Source organism: Glycine soja, chromosome 18, assembly GCF_004193775.1.
Source record: "Glycine soja cultivar W05 chromosome 18, ASM419377v2, whole genome shotgun sequence".
Lineage (NCBI taxonomy): Eukaryota > Viridiplantae > Streptophyta > Magnoliopsida > Fabales > Fabaceae > Glycine > Glycine soja.
The window spans coordinates 6,159,193-6,183,103 of NC_041019.1; the positions used below are offsets into that span (position 1 = coordinate 6,159,193).

The 23,911-nt window shown below is 29.5% G+C and overlaps 2 protein-coding genes across 2 annotated transcripts; one reads left to right on the forward strand and one right to left on the reverse strand.

Annotated features, from left to right (window-relative positions):
• Positions 1 to 11,246: 11,246 nt before the first annotated feature.
• On the reverse strand, positions 11,247 to 13,756 carry LOC114396309 (transcription factor MYB119-like). Its single transcript, XM_028358215.1, has 3 exons — positions 13,326 to 13,756; positions 13,011 to 13,137; positions 11,247 to 12,035 (listed from the first exon to the last, which is right to left on the reverse strand). Exons 1-3 carry the CDS (start codon positions 13,754 to 13,756, stop codon positions 11,247 to 11,249), a joined length of 1,347 nt encoding a protein of 448 aa, XP_028214016.1.
• A 6,934-nt stretch (positions 13,757 to 20,690) lies between these two features.
• LOC114396310 (basic leucine zipper 34-like) lies at positions 20,691 to 23,482 on the forward strand. Its single transcript, XM_028358216.1, has 5 exons — positions 20,691 to 20,747; positions 20,844 to 21,109; positions 22,349 to 22,439; positions 22,876 to 23,002; positions 23,337 to 23,482. Exons 1-5 carry the CDS (start codon positions 20,691 to 20,693, stop codon positions 23,480 to 23,482), a joined length of 687 nt encoding a protein of 228 aa, XP_028214017.1.
• The last annotated feature ends 429 nt before the right edge of the window (positions 23,483 to 23,911 follow it).

The window sequence follows — 23,911 nt, forward strand, 5'->3', positions numbered from 1 at the left end:
TGTAATCTGAAGTGGAAAACTATATCTCCATCTCTTCCATCAACTCTTAAGGAAGGTGAAGCAATTGAAGCACCTGAGCATTTTACTAGCACAAGAGAACAAAATCTACTCAAATTACTTCTACTTTTGATGGAGACATTAAGCCATTGGATACTAAAGCAATAGTGAAGGAGGTGAATGAGAATGAGATGAACCTTGTGAGAAACTAAAGAAATTGGCTCTTGGCCATTTGAATCAAGACCTCTCTTTGTCAGACAATGTAGATGACACTCCTGATGAGAAGAATATTATATTGGTGTGCTGTGGAAAGAAAGGATCATATGGATGCCAATAGGTTTAGAAAAGGAAGAGAGTTCAAGCAGCATCAGAATACCCATGTGTATGAGGCAGATGAATGAAAATATATTTAAGGCTTAATTATACATTTAATGTTTTGGTCCTTCATTTGTAAAAAAAAAAAAAAGTTTTGGTCCCTCAATATGCCATTTCTATTTTAGTTTTATTTAATTTTTATTCATTTTTGTCTTACATATGACAAAAACATAGTACATTTAATCTTTTGTCGAGGAATAAAACACAAGTTTTTTTAATAAATGGAATTTATTTAAAAATCACCAAAACATGTGTAAGCCTACGTTTAATGCAATAATTAATTGTGTTTTCATGCAACTAACCTTAATGCATTTATAGTTGATGCAAGAAGTTGAAGAACTGCCGGCTTTCAAAATAATAGAACACAAAAGAATGGTTACCTGGAACAGAAGCTGTTAATCCTTTCTTAATTTATATTGATGTCAGCTAAATTTTATCATATTTTCCAATTGTTCCTTCATCTCTTGCATCTTTGAGTATATTGTTGCATGCATAAAAATGGATACGATCTTCATCGTTGATAGTCATGGATGGACCAAACATTTGGAACTTCTTAATTTACCTAATTTATGGATTCATGTTAAGTAGTTATCACACCATAGAACTTCAACTTTTGTGTTTGCTTGTAATCCTCAAATATGCATACCATGTGCTGGTTTGGTTCTTCTTAGTTCTTACTAATTAACTTTGTTACCTGATTCTAAATTTTTCATTCTAGTTTAGCCACTTTTTCATAAAATTCTGGTCTCAACTCATAAATGATTCCCTCTTTTGTCTTTCTATTCATGTAGTGGCTATAATAGATCCAAATTTTTATCCCTCATAAAGTTCAACATCATACATACGTAACTTACTCACACGGGAAAAAAATTACTAAAACAGTCATCAAGAGAGAAATGACGATAACAAAAGTTAAAAAAGTGTTGATATTTGGTTGGATAAGGAATTAAAACTAAGGACAAATTAAATTGAGATATGTAGACAACAACTTAAAACCATGAACATAATAATCATTTTCAATAAGCCTTTGTACCTTCAATTGTACTCAATTTCTATTTTTCATATCATAAACGTCTATGCTTATTCTGTCTATATCATTCTCATTCTAGGTGGAGGCAGAATCGAAAATCCAACATCTAATGGATGGTTGGACATTGTTAGAATCAACATTTAATTTCCCTCCGACTCATGTTAATACATCCGCTTGCATGAAGAATGAGTGAAGATCTCATTAATAGTAATTAATACATCTAAAGTGAATTTATGTTTTTTATAATTATTAGAATATAAAAAACTCATTTGTTTCTTATATATAAGGAATAAGAGAAAATACAAATCTTTATTATATGAGTTACAAAAGTGAAACTCTTATTTTGATCAAATAATAACATAAAACTTATTTAAGAAATCTCATTGAAACTTTGTCCATTCATTAGTAAATAGAGAAAGTATTAAACACACTCGTACAATCATGGTATGAGGGTGGTTAATGGTTTAAATGTGAAAAGAAATTTAAAAAAATGAAATAAATAGAAAACAAGAGAAAATAAGTACCCAAAAAAAGAGAGTAAAGTTTTAAGTTTCCTAGATTAAGAGAAAAAAATAAAGAGAATGAAACATTAATTGTCTCTATTTATTCGGTTTAAGTAAAAAAAGAAATAAGTAAAAATATATATAATTATGTTAAATTATATTTAATTTTTTTACTATAATAAAATAAAGTTAAAAGTGAGACTACTTTCATTATCACATGTGAAAACTCACTACTTTCTCATTTCTTTGCAAATGGAGAGAAGTAACCATATGCAAGTCCCTCGAATATGAAATTTTAAGGGGGTTATTTATCGATCTGGGTTCTTTTATAAAGTGTACTAGTATGATGTATGTGCTCATGCACGGATTACTATACATACATATATATATATATATATATATATATATATATATATATATATATATATATATATATATATATATATTATTTGCTCATTTTTTTATGAATTGAAGTTATAAGTAAAATATTTGCATTATCATTTTAATAAAAATATCCGTAGTATTTACACATGCACTTAAATACAAATGTTTGAAAAAAAATAAAAAAAATAAATCAATTAGACTAATAAATAAATTATAGAAAATTATGACAACAATAAATTAGGTTTTAATTGAATAACGTATAATAATATAACATATTTGAGTCTCTTAATAATCATAATTTTTGAAATATTTCCTTGAAAAAACATGAGTAATGTTTAAAAGTTTCAAAATTTTAAGAAATAAAAAATAGATTTCAAATAAAAAATATACAAATTAGAGTTAATTAATTAAATTAATAATTATATATTTAAAATAAATACTCATATATCGTTTTTTTTATGTTTTTATTATTTTAAAAATGGTCAAAATAGTTTTTTTTTTATAAATTAATCATGAGTTATTGGTTTGTTTTAGTCTTTTTTAGTTTCAGGATTAATGGGTAAATATGGGCCATTGGGCCGTGTACGTCTTGATTGAGCCTATACTCAACTGAGCGGAAGGGCCATCCTCAATATTTTGAAGGGAATTGCTTGGGGCATTCACTATTTTTGCTGGTACACACAACAATTTTTCAAAATATCAAAAATGTCTTTATGGGTATTTTCGATTATAAATAACATATTAGCTTTTTCATTTTGGTAACGCCTTTTTTTTCTTTGTAAAACCGCACTCCCTTAATGTAACTTATTTTTATTAGTGCCCTTTTTGTGAGTGTTTGTTGTCGTAAGTGATGTACGTCCATTATTTACGAATATACAATGAAGTTTGGTTGTTTTTCATCTCTAGAAAAGAAGAGGTGCATATTAAAAAAGATTCAAAACATATGGATTCATACGGATTAACAATTTGTATGAACCATATGGATTGTCAATCCGTATATTTTGAATTTTTTTTAAAATTATAATTATTTTATATATTTAATTTATTTACAAAGTTTGATAGTTAAAAAAAATTGATGTTGTATTTAGATATTTATTACAGTAATTAATAATTAAATAAATTTGATAATTAATTTAATGATATATTTGGATATTTATTATAGTGATTGAAAACTAAAAAAATATGGTATTTAATTGAATGTTATATTTAGATGTTTATTATAACAATTGATAATTAAATAAATTTTTTTTTTTGTATATGTGTAAATTTTTTATTAAACCTATGATTTTTATTTACAATTTATATATATAAATAAATTAATTATTAGATAAAAATTAATTATTACAAAATTTATTATGTAAATTTACATGTGCATTAAATATATATTATAAATTTTAGTGTTATATATAGCGACATTAATCATTTTATAACATAATTGGTTTATTAGTTCATTTGGTGCACAACACAAAAGTCACAGATTTAATTTCTGCTTAGATCATTAATTTTAAATTGATCTATTAGTTCAATTGATTTACGAAAGGATAAAACTGGAATTTCAAATGCTACGCGAGATGTATCAACAAAAAAGGTAGGTGACCCTAAGAATTCCATATTTTGAGATTGGTAGATTTAAAGAAACAAGAACTTAGCTCCACTCGGATTGTTACCGTGTGTTTTTCCAAAATATTTTCACACTTATTAATAAGTCAAAAAGACTAACTTTTTAATAATATTTTCTATATAATATTCAAAATTGTCTTCTTAAGATATTTAAATTTCTTTTATCTGGACAAATACATGTTAGTTAATTACCATCGATATTAATAGCGGAATACAAATGAAAAAGGAAGAGGCTGAAAAAAAAAAAAAATGAAATTATATTTAGTTTATGTCATTTAAACACATGTGGTGGCACAAATTAATGGTGGAAGATTAAGGTAGATGCGCGTAAAAACCGAGATTCGATTCTCATTAGTGTTTGTAAAAAAAATAAAAATTAGCAAATTTATTCTTTAAATATGCGCTATATGTATGATAGATATTTTCTTAAATTTAAATTTATAGAGAAAAGCAGTTATATTTAGCCTCCTGGGTCTATTGGAGATCCATATATAACATGCCTTAATGAATATCTATTATATGTATGAGTTGCAAACATACGTAAAGAATAATTGTAATCTTTAACCTAAAATGTCCATGTCATCATAATTCATTTATTTCAAAGTTTAATAGACGTTGAGCAAGTAATAAAAAAGACATAACGGAAACAGCCATGAAGGAAAATTACTGCAAACAACGTTACAGTTTAGCCTAATAACAAAAGAAAGCATAGGCTTTTCCATCAAATTGGATTAATGTTGTTTTGGTTCCCTAAATTTAAGTTTGTTTTTTATCCTTAATTTAGAAAAAAAATAAAATTTAAGTCCTCATAACTATGTGTTGGTTTTGTCAAAATAAAAACTATGTGATCAGCAAAAAAAACTATTTTTTTGATGGTTTAGACATATGATGATTTTTTATCGTAGAAGAAACTAAAAACAATATTTTTCAAAATTGAAATATTAAATTTGAAAGAAAATATAAATTTAAGGGACCAAAAACAACAATAACCTAAATTTAAAGAACCAAAAACATATTTAAACTGAACAATAATTTTCCAACAAAATAAGAACCTTGCATCTGTCACTTTTTTCTGGAAAATATTTTTACAAGATAGGACAATAAAATGTTGTTTCTTTATTTTATTTTTAAAACTTTAAAATGTATTTTTGATGTGTATACAAGAGACAAGAAAATTAACTAATTACACACAATTCATGCAACATGTAATTTTTTTTATGTTCACATAATGCTATTGTTTTTCTATTACACTTTTTTTTACACCTGTTAGTCATTGTAGAAAAACTTTTTATCTTGAAATATAATAAATGCACCGGTGAATGATAGATAAGAAAAATATATAATATTTTCACAACATGAGAGTGAAATATGTGTGGAAAATAGAGAAGATGGCAAAATGGAAAAAATATATGATGAGTGAGCAGATTGAAAATAAAGATAATAAAAATTATATATATATATATATATATATATATATATATATAAATGAAATGTTAGAAAAAAGAGATGTTAAAAAAATTAGAATTAGATACATAAAAACACGTTCCTATATGTCATAGCACACTCGAATATCAATAAATAATTTCGATTTTTAGACATTTTCATAATATAAATACTCATCTCTCATTTCTTATTACATCATATTGCCTGTTATATTTATCACTTCTCTTTTTTTTTTTCTTTTTTTTTTTGCATTTTTTTATTATAAAAAGAGCAATTTTTTTTATAGCAATTTCTCTTTAGTAACATCATATAATTTGACATGCAAAAGAAATAGAGTGTTTTGCACCCTACCTCTCTGCTTCTTACGAGAAATCAGAGGTGAAAAATGAGTTCTCCAACAATTCATAAATAAGGTGGGACTTTTAAAAATTTAGGACATAAGATAATTCGAACCAATTTGATTCGACTGGATGGGCTAGACTAAACTCATAATATAAGCCTGAAAAAATCAGGTATATTTTGTCCACTATTATTTATTTTTTAATTTTAATTTTTCAAAAGATTTATAATTTTAGCTTAAAAGAATTAATCAATTTGACTTGACCCAATGGACTAGGTTGGTCCAACAAACTTGCAATTTGACCCGAATTCATACCTCTAACCAACGGTTTTAAGCCTAACAACCTTTTGATCATCTCTATGAAAAATTATTTCATAATTTGAAACCATCATATCATATAGTTGAATATTATTAATTTTTTATTGTAAATTAGAAACTCGACTTAATGTCAAGCTGGAGATTGATCAAGATTATATATACACGACGATTCAAAATTTTCTAATAATTTCTCACTATTAGAAAATTTTTCTCTCCATGTGAGATGCTCTGTTCTCTTTCTTCGTGAGAAGGCTTTCTAGGGGTTTTGAGAGTTCCTTTTTTGGGAGCATCGCTTCCTTGTCTAGGGTTTTTGTCTGATTGATCTTGACTATGGCAGAATCTAGTAATGTTGAGAAAAATTTGGAGGGGTTATCACTAGAGGAGGACATGGATGAAGGACTCACATTTGAAATAGAAGAAGAGCCACACCAAGCAAAAGATATTCGACTGTGCCTGGTGGGGAGATTCATTATTGAGAAGTTGATTAAGGGGGTTAATTCAATCACGGAGGCAGAGCAAGGCATTTTTGTCTTCCAATTCTACCACAAAATGGTCCCTAGTGCTTCGACAATAACCTTCTGGCTCTGGGGAGGATTCAACCAGGAGATGTTCCAAACCAAGTTTCGCTGCACCAAGTGTCTTTCTAGATGTTGGCTCACGGTTTGTGTAACACCTTCCTTCCAGTAACAATCCGTAGTAAAATATACAAAAGAAAAAAAAATGAAATCTTAAAATTGTAATAGTCTAGAAATACCTCATGTGTAATAAAATAACTTAAACAAAATATTCTTTACAAAAGAATATTCTCAAAATATGAACATCTAAATTAAATCAAACGTTAAAAATATAATGAAAGTAACTATATTCGATTTTTTATTCTAAAGTATTAACTAAATTAAAATAAATATAACTAAAAAAAATATATCTTCAAGTCTTTTCAAATTCAAAACTTCTTCCTCTTTTGTGCAAATAACACTTATAATAAAATGATAATTCTAATGAATAAAACAAAACAAATTCTAAAAAGGAGTTCGCAAATAATATTGTCGATTCAAAAATTTGAAAAATCAATCATGTTATTCGAAATAAATTTAAAATAATATATATATATATATATATATATATATACTCCAATAAAAATCAAATTGAAGACAATCATACTTTAAATAAACTTCAACCTCTCAATATATTTAAATAAACATCACATACACAACTCCGTGATTCTTGGACTCACTAAATTCAACTCTTTGATTTCAAAAATTAGTGTGCATCTCATTCAAAGTATCTATGAGTTCATATCAATGCAATGACGTCTCATTGTCTTCCCATCATAGATGGAGGTATCCGATATCTCTTCCTCATCCCAGATGGATGAAGGTATCTATCATATATCTCATAATAAAACATATATCATCACCACTTCCCAAAAGATGATGGTGCATTCTAATAGAATAGAGGAAGTTCGAATGGCTTTGGGTTTTTATAAAGCCTTTATGGTTGATAACCAGGGGAGAAGCGGAGGGCTAGCTATGCTTTGGAGGAGTTCAGTCCGCGGGGAGATGGTGAATTTCTCTAAGAATTTTATTAGTTTGAATATTGAAGTTGACAATGTTGGTAGCTGGATTTTGATTGGATTTTATGGGATCCTTGATAGAGCTAAACGTAGAAATTCATGGAATTTGTTTCGCACTCTGGCAGCCAATATTTGCTTCCCCTGGTGCGTGATAGGGGACTTTAACGACTTACTGTCCAATGAAGATAAATGTGGTAGAGTAGATCATCCTCTTTTGGTTAATGCAAGGGTTTCAAGAAGCTGTTGGAGATTGTGGGCTGAGAGACATTGTCTTAGAGGATTAACCTTTTACTTGGGTTAAGAGTAAGAGTATTGATTCTGCAGTGGAGGAACGTCTTGACCGGGGGCCATGGCTAATAGTGATTGGTAGTAGAATTTCCCAGAAGCTAGATTGCTCAATTTGTTTGCTTCTATCTTGGACCATACTCCTATTATTCTTCACACTGAAGAAGAATTGTGGATCAGATTTAGAAGATCTTTCATGTTTGAAAACACTTGGTTGAATGAAAAGGAGCTAGAAGATGTTGTTCTTGGTGGTTGGAGTTTTAATCCAAATGCATATGTTATTGCCAAGCTTCAAAATTGTGCTTCTGGTTTGGATAGCTGGGGTCGTATTTTGAAATCCCGGTTCCGCGAGGATATTGATCGTTGTAAGAAGGATCTGGAGTATTGGAGGGATAAAGGAGACTCATACTCGGTAAGTCAGCTTTGCTTGTGCAGGAAGTTGATCAGAACACTTGTTTCTTTCATGCTTCTGCATCTGAAAGAAGAAGAAAAAAAAACAAATAGATTGAAGGAGCTGGCTAAAGAGGATGGTTATGTTGTCCAAACCCAAGAAGATTTGAAAAGCTTAGCTGAGGATCACTTCACCAATTTGTTTGCAAGGCAGAATTGTAACAATGCTGATGTTATTTCTATTATTCATCCTTGTATTTCTGAGGAAGACAATTGTTGTCTTACTACTCCTTAGTCAGAACCAGAATTAAAGGAAGCTTTGATGGATATGGATCCAAACAAGTCTCCATGCCCTGATGGGTTAAATCCTACTTTTTTTAGAAGATTCTGGGAAAGAGGAAGCATGCCACCAGCTGTTAACGGTACTAATTACTAAATGTGATCACCCCCTTTCTATTAACGATCTTAGTCAAATCTCCTTATCCAATGTCTTGTATAAGATTCTATCCAAGACTTTGGCTAACCGGCTCCGAAAGGTTGTTGGCAAATGTATGTTCTAGGAACAATCTGGCTTCATCCAAGGAAAATCCATTTTTGACAATGCTTTGATAGCCAACGAAGTCCTTCATCATATGTCTTTTTATTATTTCTGCTGAAGCACTTTCTGCCTTGATTAAAAAAGCTGAAGCAAGTGGTGATGTTCATGGCATAAAGGTCAGCAGAGGCGCTCCTATAGTGTCTCACTTCATGTTTGCAAATGATTGCTACTTGTTTTTTAGGGCCTCTTTGTTGGAAGCTGGTTAAGTGAAAAATCTTCTATCCCTCTATGAAGGAGCATCAAGCCAGAAGCTGAATTTGTTGAATTTGAAGCTTTATTATGTAATACCACAGGTCAGCAAGATAGAAGGCAAATTCTGGACCTTCTTGGTATTAGAGAGGGGCTGCCAAGTGGGAGTAAATATTTGGGTCTCCCTCCCTTATTGGGAGAAACAAAAAGGCTGATTTTAATTATATCAAGGACAGACTTTGGAAGAAGCTAAATTCTTGGCGGGGAAGAGTTTTATCTGGAGCTAGAAGAGAGATTATGCTAAAGTCAGTGGCTCAAGTTGTGCCTAACTATGGTATGAGCATCTATTTATTCTTGGAATCCTGGGTTGATTCCCTTCAAAAAAATGATGAATTCTTTTTTGTGGGGGCGAGAAAAGGGACAGTAAGGCTATTCATTGGTTGTCGTGAGATAAATTGGCTATGGCTAAAGAGTAGGGGGGGTTGGGCTTCAGAAATACCCATGGGTTTAATCTTGCTCAGCGAGGAAAACAAGATTGGAACCTTTTAACCAACCCAGATACTATTATTTCAAAGTTTCTCAAAGCTAAATACTATCTAAGAAGGGATTTCTTAGAGACTAAGGTGGGGTACAACCCATCTTACTCTAGGCGTAGTATCTGCGTTTCGCAGGTGGTGGTAAGGAAGGACTTTAGGTGGAAAATTGGAGACGATTCCCTCATTAACATTTGGTCTGAGCCGTGGATAAAAGGTGAGTGCAAACATCTAAACTTCCTATTCCTGAAGCTGAAGATCTAACAGTTAAAAGACATTTTGTCTGAGGATGGTAATTGTTGGAAAGATAATGTTATAAGAGTCCTTTTTGAAGAACAAGTGCAGGACATTTTAAAAATCTCTTTAATCAAGGCTTTTGATAGAAATGAGAGAATCTAAGCTTTTGAGAATCATGGCTTATACTCTGTGCGAAATGCTTTTAGACTCATTGTGGAGAAAATCTTTGATACTAGCTCTTTTAGAACCCCTGGAGATTGGAAGAACTCCCCTCCCCCCCTGAGTCAAGCTCTTTATTTGGGGACTGTGTAGGAACACCATACCCACCAGATTGCTTCTGAGAGATAAGGGAGTAGTTTGTGCCTCCATTTGCTTTATCTGTCAGTCAGGAAAATGCTACGCATTTCTTTTTCTGCTGCAGGTTTAGTACTCAGTGTTGGCAGACAATGGGTTTATGGGATACTATCACCACTTTCATCGATAATGCACAATCTGTTAAGTGATATTATTTTTTCTGCTCTTACAAATCTCCAGCAATCTCAAATCCCTATTCCTTTTCTACTCTTCTATGGAGAATTTGGAGAAATCGTCATGACCTCATTTGGGATGGTAAACACTCGACGCTGGATCAGATTGTTTGCAATGGAAAGCACTTCTTAAGTGACTGGGTTCAGGCCAAAACTATTGTTGACAGCAGATTCCAATATGATATACAGAACCATTCCACTGGTTGGTCTGCTCCTCCCGTAGGATTACTAAAGTGCAACATTGACGCGGCTTTCCAAGCAACCTCAAATGTTACTGGTTGGCTCTCTTGTAGAGATGAGAGAGAAGTGTCGAAAGTCATCCATTCGATGATTACAAGAGGCTTCTCTCATGGTATAGTAGGTCTGATTTGGGTGCTATTATTCTTCATTGTAGATATCTTCTCTCCCAAAATCCAAGCTTTTCAGTATAGTTTGCGTCTTAGAGATTTTGTTAGAATTCCTACTTGTATTTACAATTTGATCATTAATGAAATGAGGTAACACAGTTTCAGTCAAAAAAATAATAATTTCTCACTGTTCCCAAAGAGCATAGGAAGGTTGTAGGATCTTGGTCTGCTAAAAAAAATAGGGTTCCACATACAACACCCTAACATAGTAGAATTTGTTTCTTTTCATGCAAGATATATATGACGTTATATACGTACCTAATGGATTTTTTTTTGGGGAGGGGGGAATACCTAATGGAATTTTATTTGGTATTTTCACAGAAAAAATAAGGAAACATGTAGACAAGATATAAAACTAAAAAATTTAAGCCAGCGACCAACATATTGTTTATTCCAAAGTCCACCACAATATAAAAAGCCATGAACAAAAACATCCTAAGTGCAGAATATTCTTCTTATAATTGCTAATGCAAAAACTGAGTATAACAAACCAAACTCTACCATATCCATCTCCCTCTTTCCTCAAAACAATCTTGATTCCCCAGCTGCAACTCCATGTTGTTCTGGTTGTGAACCCCATAATTATTATAGCAAAATGATGAACCAGCAGTTCCATTAAGCAAGTGAGAGAGATAGACATGATCGGAATCAAGGTAGTTGATAGGAGCATGAGGAGTAGTACTCTTTCTAGAGATGAAGAGACTCTCATCCAAGCACATGTTGTTGTGATGTGAGTTTGTTGTGTTAGGGTTGGAATGAACAACAAACCCACATTGAGTGACATCAGTGAGAAGCTGACCACCACCATTGTAATTAGTTTGATGATAATAACAATCCAAGGAGGCTGCAGAAGAGTTATTGATAATATTCTTGGAGTGCTTAAGAGATTCAACATTATTGGCATTATTCTCCTTGAAAAGTTGTTGCATGAATAGCAACTCATCATCATAAGACTCAGCCATTAGTGAAGAATTTTCATTATTGGTAACAGAATTAGAGAGCTGAGGTGCAATTTGTTGTTCCACGGGAGAGGTGGTGGTGCTGGTGATCAGAGTCAAGCTTTTGATGTAGTCTTGGAGAATAGAGGGTTGTGGCTTCCCATTTGAGGTTCCTGCTCTTTTGTTCTTTCTCCTTGAGTTTTGCCTCCTTTTTGTTGCATTCCAATGGTTCTTTATTGCATTTTCTGTTCTTCCGGGAATGAACTTCGCAATCTCTGCCCAACGGTTTCCAATCTTGGCATGAGTTTCTACTAATATCCTCTCTTCTTCTTCACTCCAACTATCTTTCTGTAACATGTTAAGTACCCAATAAAGATTATAGTTTGAATGTAATTGACATTAAAATTTTTATGATAATTAAGTACCAATAAACACAATTTTGTGAATTTGGAAATAAGAAACATGAAATATAGTAGCGTAATTGGATACAGGTATACATTGATAGTGTGGTTAAGTCACAAAAGATTAGCGAAGGAAGAAATGTTAGTAGAAACAAAATTAACGAAATGTTAGTAGTAATTAATAATTTATAATGTGATAATCCTAGTATGATTTTATTTAGGGGGAAAAATTGTGAGATAACCAAAATATGAATGGTAAAATAAAAATCAGTGATTAATTAACGAAATGTTGGTATATAAGAGCAATTAACGAAATGTTGGTATATAAGAGCATTTCAAGAATAGGAATAAAATTAACGAAAAGTTAGTAGCAATAGTTTATGATGTGATAATCATCCTAACGTGATTTTAGGGGGGATGTGAGATAAACAAGATGTACGAGAATGGCAAAAAAAAAAAAAAGAAAATAGAAAATATATGAATCATTAATTATGGAAGTGGCAATATCAACTAGTTTTGATCTTTAACCCATGTTTATATGCCAACAATTGAGAAGATATAGAAAAGGAAATATATGAAGTGTGATCGATCTGGAGATTCCAAATAGATTCATTGAAAAATCTGAATCTATACCTAGATGCTTCATAATTAAGAAAACATTAGTACATTTCAAGGTAATATCTTGAAAAATCCTTGTTAAACTAACTAGTTGGTAACACTTCTTTTGATCTTAAATTTGCAGAGAAAGATATTCAGATTGATCATTCAAAGAACATAACCCTAGGGCCTAGTTCTTTTCTCACTTTTTTTTTTAAGATGAGACTTTCTAAAAAGTTTGCATATATATTGAACATGTAAAAAAACAATTTAGCGTCATCAAAGTGCGCACCATTGACAAGGATTAAGCGAGTAATTAACAGACCTTAATATCAGGCCGCAGATGATTATGCCATCTCTCTCGACACTGCTTTCCAGCCCTTCCATCCAACTTCTCGGCTATCAGAGACCATTTTCTTACACCATGTTGTTTCACCAACTTCAACAGTTTCCTTTGATCATATAGCAAATCACCTCAAAAGTTTAGTTCAAATACATTAAAAAAAAATCAAAATTAAATAAAACAAATATGTAAATGTATATAAATAAAAAATGTTTTATAATCTCAGGTTTTAAATAAAACAAATATGTAAATGTATATACATAAAAAAAATGTTTTATAATCTCATGATTACTCAACCTGTCTTCTTCATCAGTCCACTGTCCTTTGATCAAGGGCACAGAAGACCCTTTCTTAGGTCTTCTTCCCACCACTTTGGCAATATTCTTCCCATCTTCTTTGAAGCACACTTGTTGTGTCCAATTCAGAGCCTCTTCATTATTATTTGCAAAAATGATCTGTTCAGCATAGCTCACTTCTTGAGTAGTACTACTATTATTAGGCCACATAAACTTGTAGGTTGAACCACCAAAAATACTTGCATGGCCATTGTTTGCTACGTTATACTGTGTCTGTTGCTGTTGTCCCCACAAAAACCTTTCTATGGCTGTGAAAGGAGGACCAACTGAACACATGGAAGGGTTAGTAGTAGTGACCCTTATATTTCCACATCCATGATGAAGTGGAATAATGGCACCACCATCACCACCTCCGCCTCCTATGCTTTTCATAAAAAATTCTTAATGGAGGAATGAAATCCAAAGGGAAAGAACTAGGTTTATGGCAAGGAAAGGTCTTAAGGGTTTTTGTGAGATAAAAATGGTGGATGAACAAGCTTATTCTAGGCCTTTGTAATTAGACACGTAGATATTACAAGCTAGGAATGGATTAGCACTACTATATATTCAACAGCTCATGTTGTAACTCCTCAACTCCTCTTTGACCAAGGGAGGAATCAGTGGATGTCATATTTACCACCCTATTTTTCAATTAATAATATATTTTAATTTCTTAATTTATTTTTTGAATTTTCTATAAATTTGGCTTATGAAAAGTTGTTGAATATTTTATTACTAGGTGTAATTGACATTAAAATGTTACTTAATATTCATAATGCACTAATTAATGGCGATACAGACATAAATCTGAGTTAATTTTCCATTTAAGTCATTATTATATATTTAAAATCATTAAAGGCTATCAAAAAATTAAAAAAAAAATCTTATGACAATACATCCCGTGCAAAATAACTTAGGATTGCACACATTGCAAGATATATGTGTGATACCTTTAGTGCGTAAATTGAGTTAAATTATTTGTAAATTCTGATGAACACGTACATATAAACATACTCAAGTCTCTTGCATTTAACTAAATTTGATTTTCAGATATTTATTCGGCTGAGTTCTTTTCCCATATCTATTAATGTCTTATATATATTTTGTGTCTGTTTTACTATTACAGGCCTGTATAGGTCCTTAAACAAGATTCCAAATAATCTCTATTGCTGGCATTTTGGTGTTCAAAGTTCCTCTATTTGTGTTATCAAACCTATTCATTCATCATTTTGTTTAGCAATTTATTAGTACCACTATGCTACATTTTCTTTGGGAGTGGTTATCATCCTTTTAATCATATATCGAAAATTATGCACATTATTTTCAGGTCTTTTTGCTGGTATACTCTTTGCAAGAGCAAAGATATTTTGATGACAGCAGTCCAAATAACTAATCACCAATCAAGTGTGAGAGTTAATACATTTAGGGTAATTATTATATAGGATTTTATTAAGCCGTTCAAAAATTCAACTGATCTTCATATAGCTAGCCTCAAATTAAACGTGAAAATGTATCTGATAATGATATGCAAGGGAGGTATCAGCCGTCAACTTTTCCTCGCACAGGAAGCAGTGTTGCTGAGCCAGACAAGATTGATGCTGGTGAAGAATATAAACGTTTTGTCTTATTAATAATTTATGCTATTTATTTTGTATATTTAGTTATATTCCAATAATCGAATTAGACACAGGACTTATAACACTAATGTTATACTTAACGTTTTTTTTGTTAATTTCAGTAAATGATTTTGTAATTTTGTTCATGAAATGATATTATTTTTTTTTTTGACAAAACACCCAAAAAAATAAATAAGTTCTTTGACAAACAATGCATATTGTATGGTCCAGTTGAAGGCACCAAGCGATAATTAACTTTCTTTTTTATCTATGTTAAAAATAGTATTAGAATTTATAATAATTCACGTACTCTATTTAATTAACTCCTATCATACTCAATCAATTTAGATGAACCCTATAAGCAATAGTTTTTGTATTATTTGTGGTGTTTTTATAAAAGTCTTGTATGATCTTGTTGACGTTGTTTGTTATATATATATATATATATATATATATATATATATATATATATATATATATATATATATATATATATATATATAAGTCTTGAAAGTTCACACTAATATGTTTTTTATATTGCATTTAAGTTAGTTTATAACGTACTTGATTGGCTTATAAAGTCTGTTGACTAAATTAAAAATATTTAGTAAACTATTTTATTCCACACGCTTTTCCAGTTAGTTTTTTTTTTATATATATAAAAATGAATTAAACGGAGTAAGAGTATAAGGGGTATTCTCTATCCCATTTAACTTCTCCATGTAGCTTATAAATTTTAATAAATTATTGTTTACTATTTTTTTATCATATTTGTCCTTAATATTCAATATAATTTAACATATTTTTTTAATATTAGGGTTAATATCGATCTCCTTTCACCTTTTCATAAAAAAAAAAAAAAAAGAACGAAGATGCAAGGAGGTGTTTCTGTGTATACATAGTTGTAGGTAGTTAAAACACTTTTTTTTCTCTCTAGAAAATTTAGAACTGAAAATCACATTTTTTTTTAAATTGTAAGTATGTGTGTTCTTTGAAACCTTTTTTTTTTACTGTACTTTTTTTGACAGGTCAAAGTTCGGGCCATTTGCTTTTGCTTCTTTTAACATGTAACATAGGGACTTATCAAAGTTTAAAGATTGAGTTATGTATACATGTATATTCATATGCTTAACAAAAAAATGATATGATTTACTATATATATATATATATATATATATATATATATATATATATATATATATATATGATCGATGCTTTTAACTGTGAACATGTATCATGTATATATGATTGCTATGATTGTTTTTGCCTGCTGTCATTCATTCTCCTGCAGCACTTATGACCAAATTCTCACCCTTACTATATTTAAGTTCTATTTTCATTTATTTTGACTGCCTTTCTATATATTGAGTACATGGTGAGGAGTGGCATGCACTTAGGCACGCTACGGATTTAGTAAGGAACTGATCGAGGATGTCTTTAGGGGAGTTTGGTAAAAGATAAATTTTTATTTTCTTGGGAATGATAAGTCGAAAAATTTAGTTTTCATGTTTGATATATATTTTAAAAAATAATATTCTTAAAAAATAATATTTTTTGAAATATTTTTTAATCAATTTTTCACGAAAACTTCAAGTAGAGGTATGAATCTTATTTTTTTGAATTTAATTTTTTTTATTACAATAAAAATATTATATTATTCTATATAAAACTTTAGATAAATACATATTTTATTCCTTGAAAATGTATAATACTAATAGATTAGTATCTGAAAAATAAAATAAAAATCAAATTTAATTTCTGAATAGGTAAAAAATACAACAATATAATTTTATAGTTAACCCACTTATGTTATCTTTAACGTAAGTGGATACTTGTCACAAGCTTAATGAATAGATTGAACTAATTTGATAATGATAAAATAGTTTTCAAAATTTATAATTCTTTTTAACGGCTACCAGGCTTCTTAGTTAGTGTCGAGTCATGTTTTTAACAAATAGAAAAATGCCTTGCTCCTCCACTTACAACAAGCTTTCCATTTTCCAACCTCTTCAGATAAAAAAATTAAAACTAGTGTAAAAGGAGAGAAAAAGGACATGTCCACTTATTCACCAATTATTTAATTACATAGCTAAAGCTTAGTCTCTTGCTTAAATTTTCCAGACAATCATGTCAATAAAAGAATTCACTACATGAAAATTAAAAATTATTTCAGATTTCAACACACAATGAACAATCATTTGGCTCAAACGCATATCACTACTAATTAATATGAGCAAAATTATCGATACCTATAAAGGGATAAAAGAAAATAATGGAAGAAAAAATGCTCCTCATTCAATATCCTTCTATATATCTTTGTTCAGCCACAATTTGACAAAGCTAAAGTAAAAAAAAAAAAACAACTTTCCTTTATTGTCTAATCCCTGTATAATCAGCTTTTACTCCTCAACTCACTTTGGACCATAATGGTAACCTTCAACTTCAGGGGTGAGGGTTGGGATTGTGATGAATGGTTAGGGTTGGACTCTGCCATGCATAGAGGGCGCTTGCCAGACATGGACCTGGCTCCGCCATAGGAGCAGCAAAGAGAGTCAGATTTGACTCTGCCATGACTTTGGATCTGACGATGATCGAAGCCAAGGGCGATGACTCTACTGGAGAGATTTGATGGACGATGTTAGAGTGGCAAGGCGCAAGAGAGTGAGAGAGAACATAGACGAACAAGATGATGACAATTTAGTTAATAAGTAACCCAGGTGGAAGTCTCTCAAATCACATTTTAATCCAAACATGCATGTCCATTAGGATGGCGGAGAATTAATTTTCAGTAAAATCAACTTGTTACATATTTTTTACATATTGAGAAATAAAATTTAAAATTTTTATTTTTTAAGGATTAATTTATTCAAATTACACATTTTTAGACATTTTTAGAGATCATAGTGGTTATTTATCCTAAAACTTATATAAAAATTTTAATGATCAATTAAATAATTTTTTTTTTCATTTTCAGAAAATATGATTACTAAGATTCATAATATTCAATTGCTTGGGAACCTTGGAGTAGTGTCTTATTCAATTACTCTTTTACCGGTAAATATATTATAAGTATTTGGTTCAACAATAACAATAATGATATCCCCAACATGTCAAGATTAACGGTTACCTCTCACCTCTCTCAGAGTAGTGAGAAATGTAAGTATGGATTCATAGAATATCTTTTTATTTGTTTGATAATCATATAATTCCCGGACATGATTCATAATTCCTCTTATTGTTTTTAGACATTTTATGCTTAATTTAGAGAATATCCATTTTATTTTTAAATGACTATATTTGGTTCATTTCAATGACATTATTGTAACACCATAAGGTTGTGACTATTTATTTATTTCATGTATGAGGTTTTCAGGTATAGTAGGCTAGTAGCGTTATTCATTTTATTTATATGTTATATATATATATATATATATATATATATATATATATATATTAATCTTATGTATGCTTATTATTTTAAAAAAACTACTCATGTTTTTATTTTTTACAGACGAAAATAATTTATAATTTGTTTATTTGCGTAACTAGAGTTAGTTTAATCAATGTAATACTACCAGACATTACATCAATAAAACTTAGTTCTTTATTTGGTTTTGTGTAACTAGGAAGTATTTGAACTTAATTATATTTAACATCTAACTAATTTTCCTTTTTCTTAGTAGGCCTATTTTAGAATAAAATAAAATAATACCTTGACTAAATTCCAAAACCTTGATTAAAGGGAAAAAATGTATCGTTTCCTTTAGTTTTAATTGTTCTTCCTGTCATATATTCGATCAATTATTTAAACTTTTCTTTGTAGTTTCTAATAGCTAGTTATTGCTTTTGTGTATTGAGAATTGACCTTTTTCTTTTGGGTCTCTCCCATTTATTCAACAGAAAAGAAAATTGACCTTTGATCCTTTAAAACAATACTCAGTTACTTAATTTTATTATTCCTCACTCACGATCCAGTAGACTTAGTGTGGTCTCATTACTTCTCTTGATGTATAATTTCTTAAAAGCTTGAAATACTTTTTTTTTAAAGAAAAAAACTTCACATACTTGAAAACTTATTGTATACATCTAAAAAAAATATTCATTTTTTATTCATTTGATACGTCAATGTTTATCAGATCACCTAAAAAGTGAAATATTCTCTTTTTATACATTTAATACTTATAAAAAAATTGACACTTTTTTTATCATTGGAAAAAATATTAATTAACTTTTTTTCTTTTAGAAAACATAAAGGAGTGAAAATGAAGACTTTAAATTTCGATGGACTAATACCAAAAGATTTATTAGCATGATTGAAAAATATATTACGTATCCCTATTTTATTTATATAACAATAATGCAATATACATGAAACTTATTAGGTTAATAGTGCTAAATTAAGATTTGTTCAATGCTAAACTAAATGATATGATTAAATTAATTAAGCAATTTTGTCGGTAGTTGAGACTTGTCCCACAAGATGTAGAGATCGTCGAAGTATGTTTTATTTTTTTTAATAAAATTTTCTTATACCCACACTTAGGGAATCAAATTCCTATCAAGAATGTTATAAAAAATTCAACTATCTACTCCGGGCCTTGTTAATTAGTAAAGTGAAAAGTTTAAGTGTGGAGTTAATTCAAATTATTGTGAAAAATAATTATTTATTCTTTATTAGCTTCCTGAGAAATTTTTTAAAAAAAATATGCAATTATTTTTTGAAAGAAATCAGTTACGTACCAATCATTCATACAGTTGTTAGTTTATAGAGAATATTTTATTTTGCTTAAATTTGTTTCTCTTTAATACCTTTATTTTAATGGAATAAAATAGGTTATTAATCCCTGAATATACATGTTCATTTATGCAAAATTTAACTAATAAGTTAAAGTTTAGGAGAATATGTTTTATACATCAAACAAACCAAAATGATTAATATTATTCTTTAATTAAACACACAAAAATGGGGAAACGGTAAATTCTTGAAAACGATAGTATAGGAAAGCAAGTAAATATTTCCTTATAAAGCGACTTACCTAACAAAAGAAAATCATATATACATGCATGTACTAAGTTGGTTAACAAAACAATGATGATGAATCCTAACAAACCACTGATGAGGACTCCATATGCATATGCCAACACAGCATGGTTTGAATCTTTCTGGATTTGGTTTCAAATGAGGACTCCATACATGTAATATGTGAGCATACCTTGGTTTGGACTTCTGAATTATTAAATTCATTCAAAAGAAAGGCATCATACTTTTTTTTAATTATTAATTTCAGTGACTGAGTTTGAGTTGGGATAAGCACACCAGCAAAGAATATCAACTAATTAATTATGGTATAAGTATTTTCTGGAAAATTAGTAAGCTAGCAATTCATTTGAAACTAACAAATTAACAACTTTTCCAAAAATATAATACATGAATAATTTAATATTTGAGTTGGTATTCTTCAGTAATATCTTTTCTTCATAAAAATAATGTAGGGATTTTTTCTAAGAAAGGTACATTTAATTAATATGCATGTTTGTAGCCAGACATTTGTTTATAAAGAAATCACTACTAGTGTGAAAAAAGCAAAGAAAAAATAAATTTTCTAATGTAAGAAAACATTCATTTTCTCCTCTAGATATGAATGTGAAAAACTTAGCTAAATATTTTTTGCTTTATCTTGTTTTGCAGTCAGACAACAGAATTGTGAAAAATGGGAGAAGCTGCAAACAAGATCTGCCTTGCCTCACTGAAAAATCAATCATGCCATGTAAAATCCAATTCACAAATTATACCTTTCTCTTTTAATAATTAATTTATTCTCCAACTAAGTTGTTTAGAGGTGTTAATTGGTTCATCATTTCAGGTGTTTGGTAATGCTGAGGGGAGAACCAAACTCAACTTGGATCTCAAGCTTGGCCTTTCTGACATTTATTCTGCACAAGCAAGAGACAACCATTACAATAACCATACTTTTAATCAAGTTGAGAAGAATTTCATCCATGGTAGTTCTTCAACTCATGGTGTTGGAATCAATTTCAACACTAACCAAACTTATGAAGGACAAGCAAGTAAACCGGGCTTGGATCTCAACATGGCCACAAAAATGGAGGATCCAAAAAGGCTAAAGAGGTATATATATTATTAATTTATTTAGACTTAAATATGCTTATTGTTTATGAAAACATGATATTTGTTTTTAATGTTCACTCGATTGTTGGTTCAATTACATTTTTTTTATTAGGATGAGGGAAAAAAAAAGGCACTCCGTACCTTTCTATCATACCACTCTACACTTTTGAGAGAGATCTAGAGAGAGAGAGGGTATTAAATATAAAATGTGGAAGCAAGATTAGTTTGTTGTTTTTTTTTTTTATAAGGCCGGAAGCAAGATTAGTTATGACATAGGAAGAGTGAAATGAGTTTTTCAGTCCTAAAACTGAAATCTTTTGTTGACCAGTTATCACAGACAGTTGAGGAGTAATGATGTTTTTAAAAAAGTGAAGGTGAAAAAAGTTTATTGTCATTATATATTACTACATAGAAAATAGGCATCATTATGCCTTTTTTTAAGTAAATAAAAATTGACTGAGAGATGTCAATAACTATCACGGTTGAGAAGTTTTTATAGTAATTGTTGCGATTAAGAGATGATTTATAGCAGTTACAAGATAAATATATTATGCAGTAAAAAAAACGTATAGATTATAGATTAATGTCTGATTTGTTGTCTCCGGAATATTTTTCTCAACGTTAGTCTCTCTCATTTTTAATTTATAGAATCAAATCCTTCTGTCACTCTTTATTTCCTTAAAACTCTTAAATTATTTTTTTTCTTACTAAAATAGTTAAATATTTAAGATGGATTTTAACCTCGAAAGTTTGATGGAATTGAAAAGGTTTTATAACATGTAAGTTTAAGGTTTTGAAAATGAAAAAAAAAAAAAAAAACTATGTTTGAAATATAACATTTCTTTTTTGAGAGGCTTGAAATATAACATTTTCATTGATGAGTTTAAAATATAAAATTATTTTAAATATTTTATTGGATTGATTTCATAAATTTTTTTTTTCAAAAAAAGATAAGAATTTAAATGTTTTTAATGAAAAAATGGAGGAAATTAAGAACAAATTCGAATAGCTAAAATAAATAAATTAATTAATTAATTAGACATTGAGCATTGATATATAGAGAAAAAAAATTACAACTGAGTCTCTTTTTAAAGATTTAAACTAAATAAAAATTAATTAAAAAATTATTATATTTATAAGAGTGTCAAACATATTTAAGCTATAATTGTGTATCTTTTATTTTAAATTAAAATTTTCTGGGTCAAATCACTTATATTCTCTTGTGTGTGTATTGTGTAGGATCATGGCAAATCGTATTTCTTCAAGGAGATACCGATTGAAGAAGTTGGACCGCATGGACCAACTGGAAAAACAAATAAAAGCTATCCGGGTATGTTGTTTTTTCTCTATGAATGTATCTAACAGTTTCTAGCATCTCCGAGTTTTTTTTAGGATTCCTTGAGTAAAAAAATTATTTCTTGTAATTTTTTTCATTAAAATAAATTTATGTGACGGAAAAGTTTCTTCAAAATAAATTTATATTTTTTATCAATAAAAAATAATATTTATCTAATTGTTTTTCTTTAATGTCATTATGTTTAATTATTTAATAATTTAAAAAATATAAAAATATAAATTTTTTAAAGTTTCTTACCATTGAAATAAAATTGTGCATGAATTTCTTATAAATAATATAATATTACAAGGACAAAAATAAAATACTATAGAGACCACATAAAATAACCTAAGAAACCTACTTAACAAAATTTTATTGAACATGTTTGTAATGAAACCTAACATATTTTTGAGGTTCTTATTCTATACAGCAACAGATCTCCAACTTGCGTCAACAAATTGGAGAGGCTAAAAATAAGCAACAATCATTGCGGATTGAGCAGCAGCATTTGAAATTCAGAATTGCAGATTTTCAAAACGAGAAAATAGTTAGAGAAGGTTAATTACCCTCCTTCCCCATTGTGTGTGTTTTGCGTAGAGCTAGATGTGAAAATAAATCATCCAACATGACAGACCAAGAAAACAGGTCGATCCAATTTTCATACGGGTTGTTAATTTTTTTTACCTAACTGCTTCCATTGGACTAAGTCTAATAAGCATGATAGTTTTCACATCTGTATTTCACCGGTCTAATTTGATTTATTGGATCAGGTCAAATTAAACCGGTATCTTATGAACTGTTGGATCAAGTCATTTTTAATAGCTCTAGTGTTGTATTTTTCAGTTTATGTTGTTTATATCACTATAAAACTCAAACTTGTTCTATTTTTAGTTGAAATTGGAAACAACATGGAAGAAGTGAAAAGGCTGAGAGAACTCCACATTAATCAATTGCAAACTAATGCACAACCTGCAATGCCTAATTCAGATGATGGTCATGCAGTTGAGGCACAACTCGATCTCAACCTAGGCCTCTAGCTTGGGACAAAAAGGGTTTACAGACATTCAAATCAAGGTTAGACACATCATATCATATAGTTAAACTGGAATTCTATTTTATACCCATATGAAAATGAAGTTTCTAATGATATTGTTGAACTATTTAGTCAAAGTAACTTATAAATTAGTGAAAGTATATTATAAGATACTAGAATGACTTATCAAAAATATGAACAATGCTGAAATGAATTATATGTTGCGCGCAATTCATATTTAAATGCTTTTTCCAATTAAAATAATATATGCGTAACACTTTTTTATGTATAATGTTATTTTTTTTCTATTTCTCTTTATCCTATATATCAATTATCTTATTGTATAAAAACCATACCTATTTTTTATGTCATGCCCCCTAATTATTGGTTCTTTATTGTATCGATTTTGAACAGCTTTAATCGCCAGTTCGGG

Bases quoted from the DNA above. Each gene is read 5' to 3' on its own strand.
- LOC114396309 (XM_028358215.1), bottom strand. From the start codon at position 13,756: ATGAAAAGCATAGGAGGCGGAGGTGGTGATGGTGGTGCCATTATTCCA. The intron at 13,138-13,325 runs GTTGAGTAATCA...ATATGATCAAAG, and splicing joins TGGACTGATGAAGAAGACAG to GAAACTGTTGAAGTTGGTGA. The intron at 12,036-13,010 runs GTCTGTTAATTA...AACATGTTACAG, and splicing joins ATCTGCGGCCTGATATTAAG to AAAGATAGTTGGAGTGAAGA.
- LOC114396310 (XM_028358216.1), top strand. From the start codon at position 20,691: ATGGGAGAAGCTGCAAACAAGATCTGCCTTGCCTCACTGAAAAATCAA. The intron at 20,748-20,843 runs GTAAAATCCAAT...TCATCATTTCAG, and splicing joins TGAAAAATCAATCATGCCAT to GTGTTTGGTAATGCTGAGGG. The intron at 22,440-22,875 runs GTATGTTGTTTT...TATTCTATACAG, and splicing joins AACAAATAAAAGCTATCCGG to CAACAGATCTCCAACTTGCG.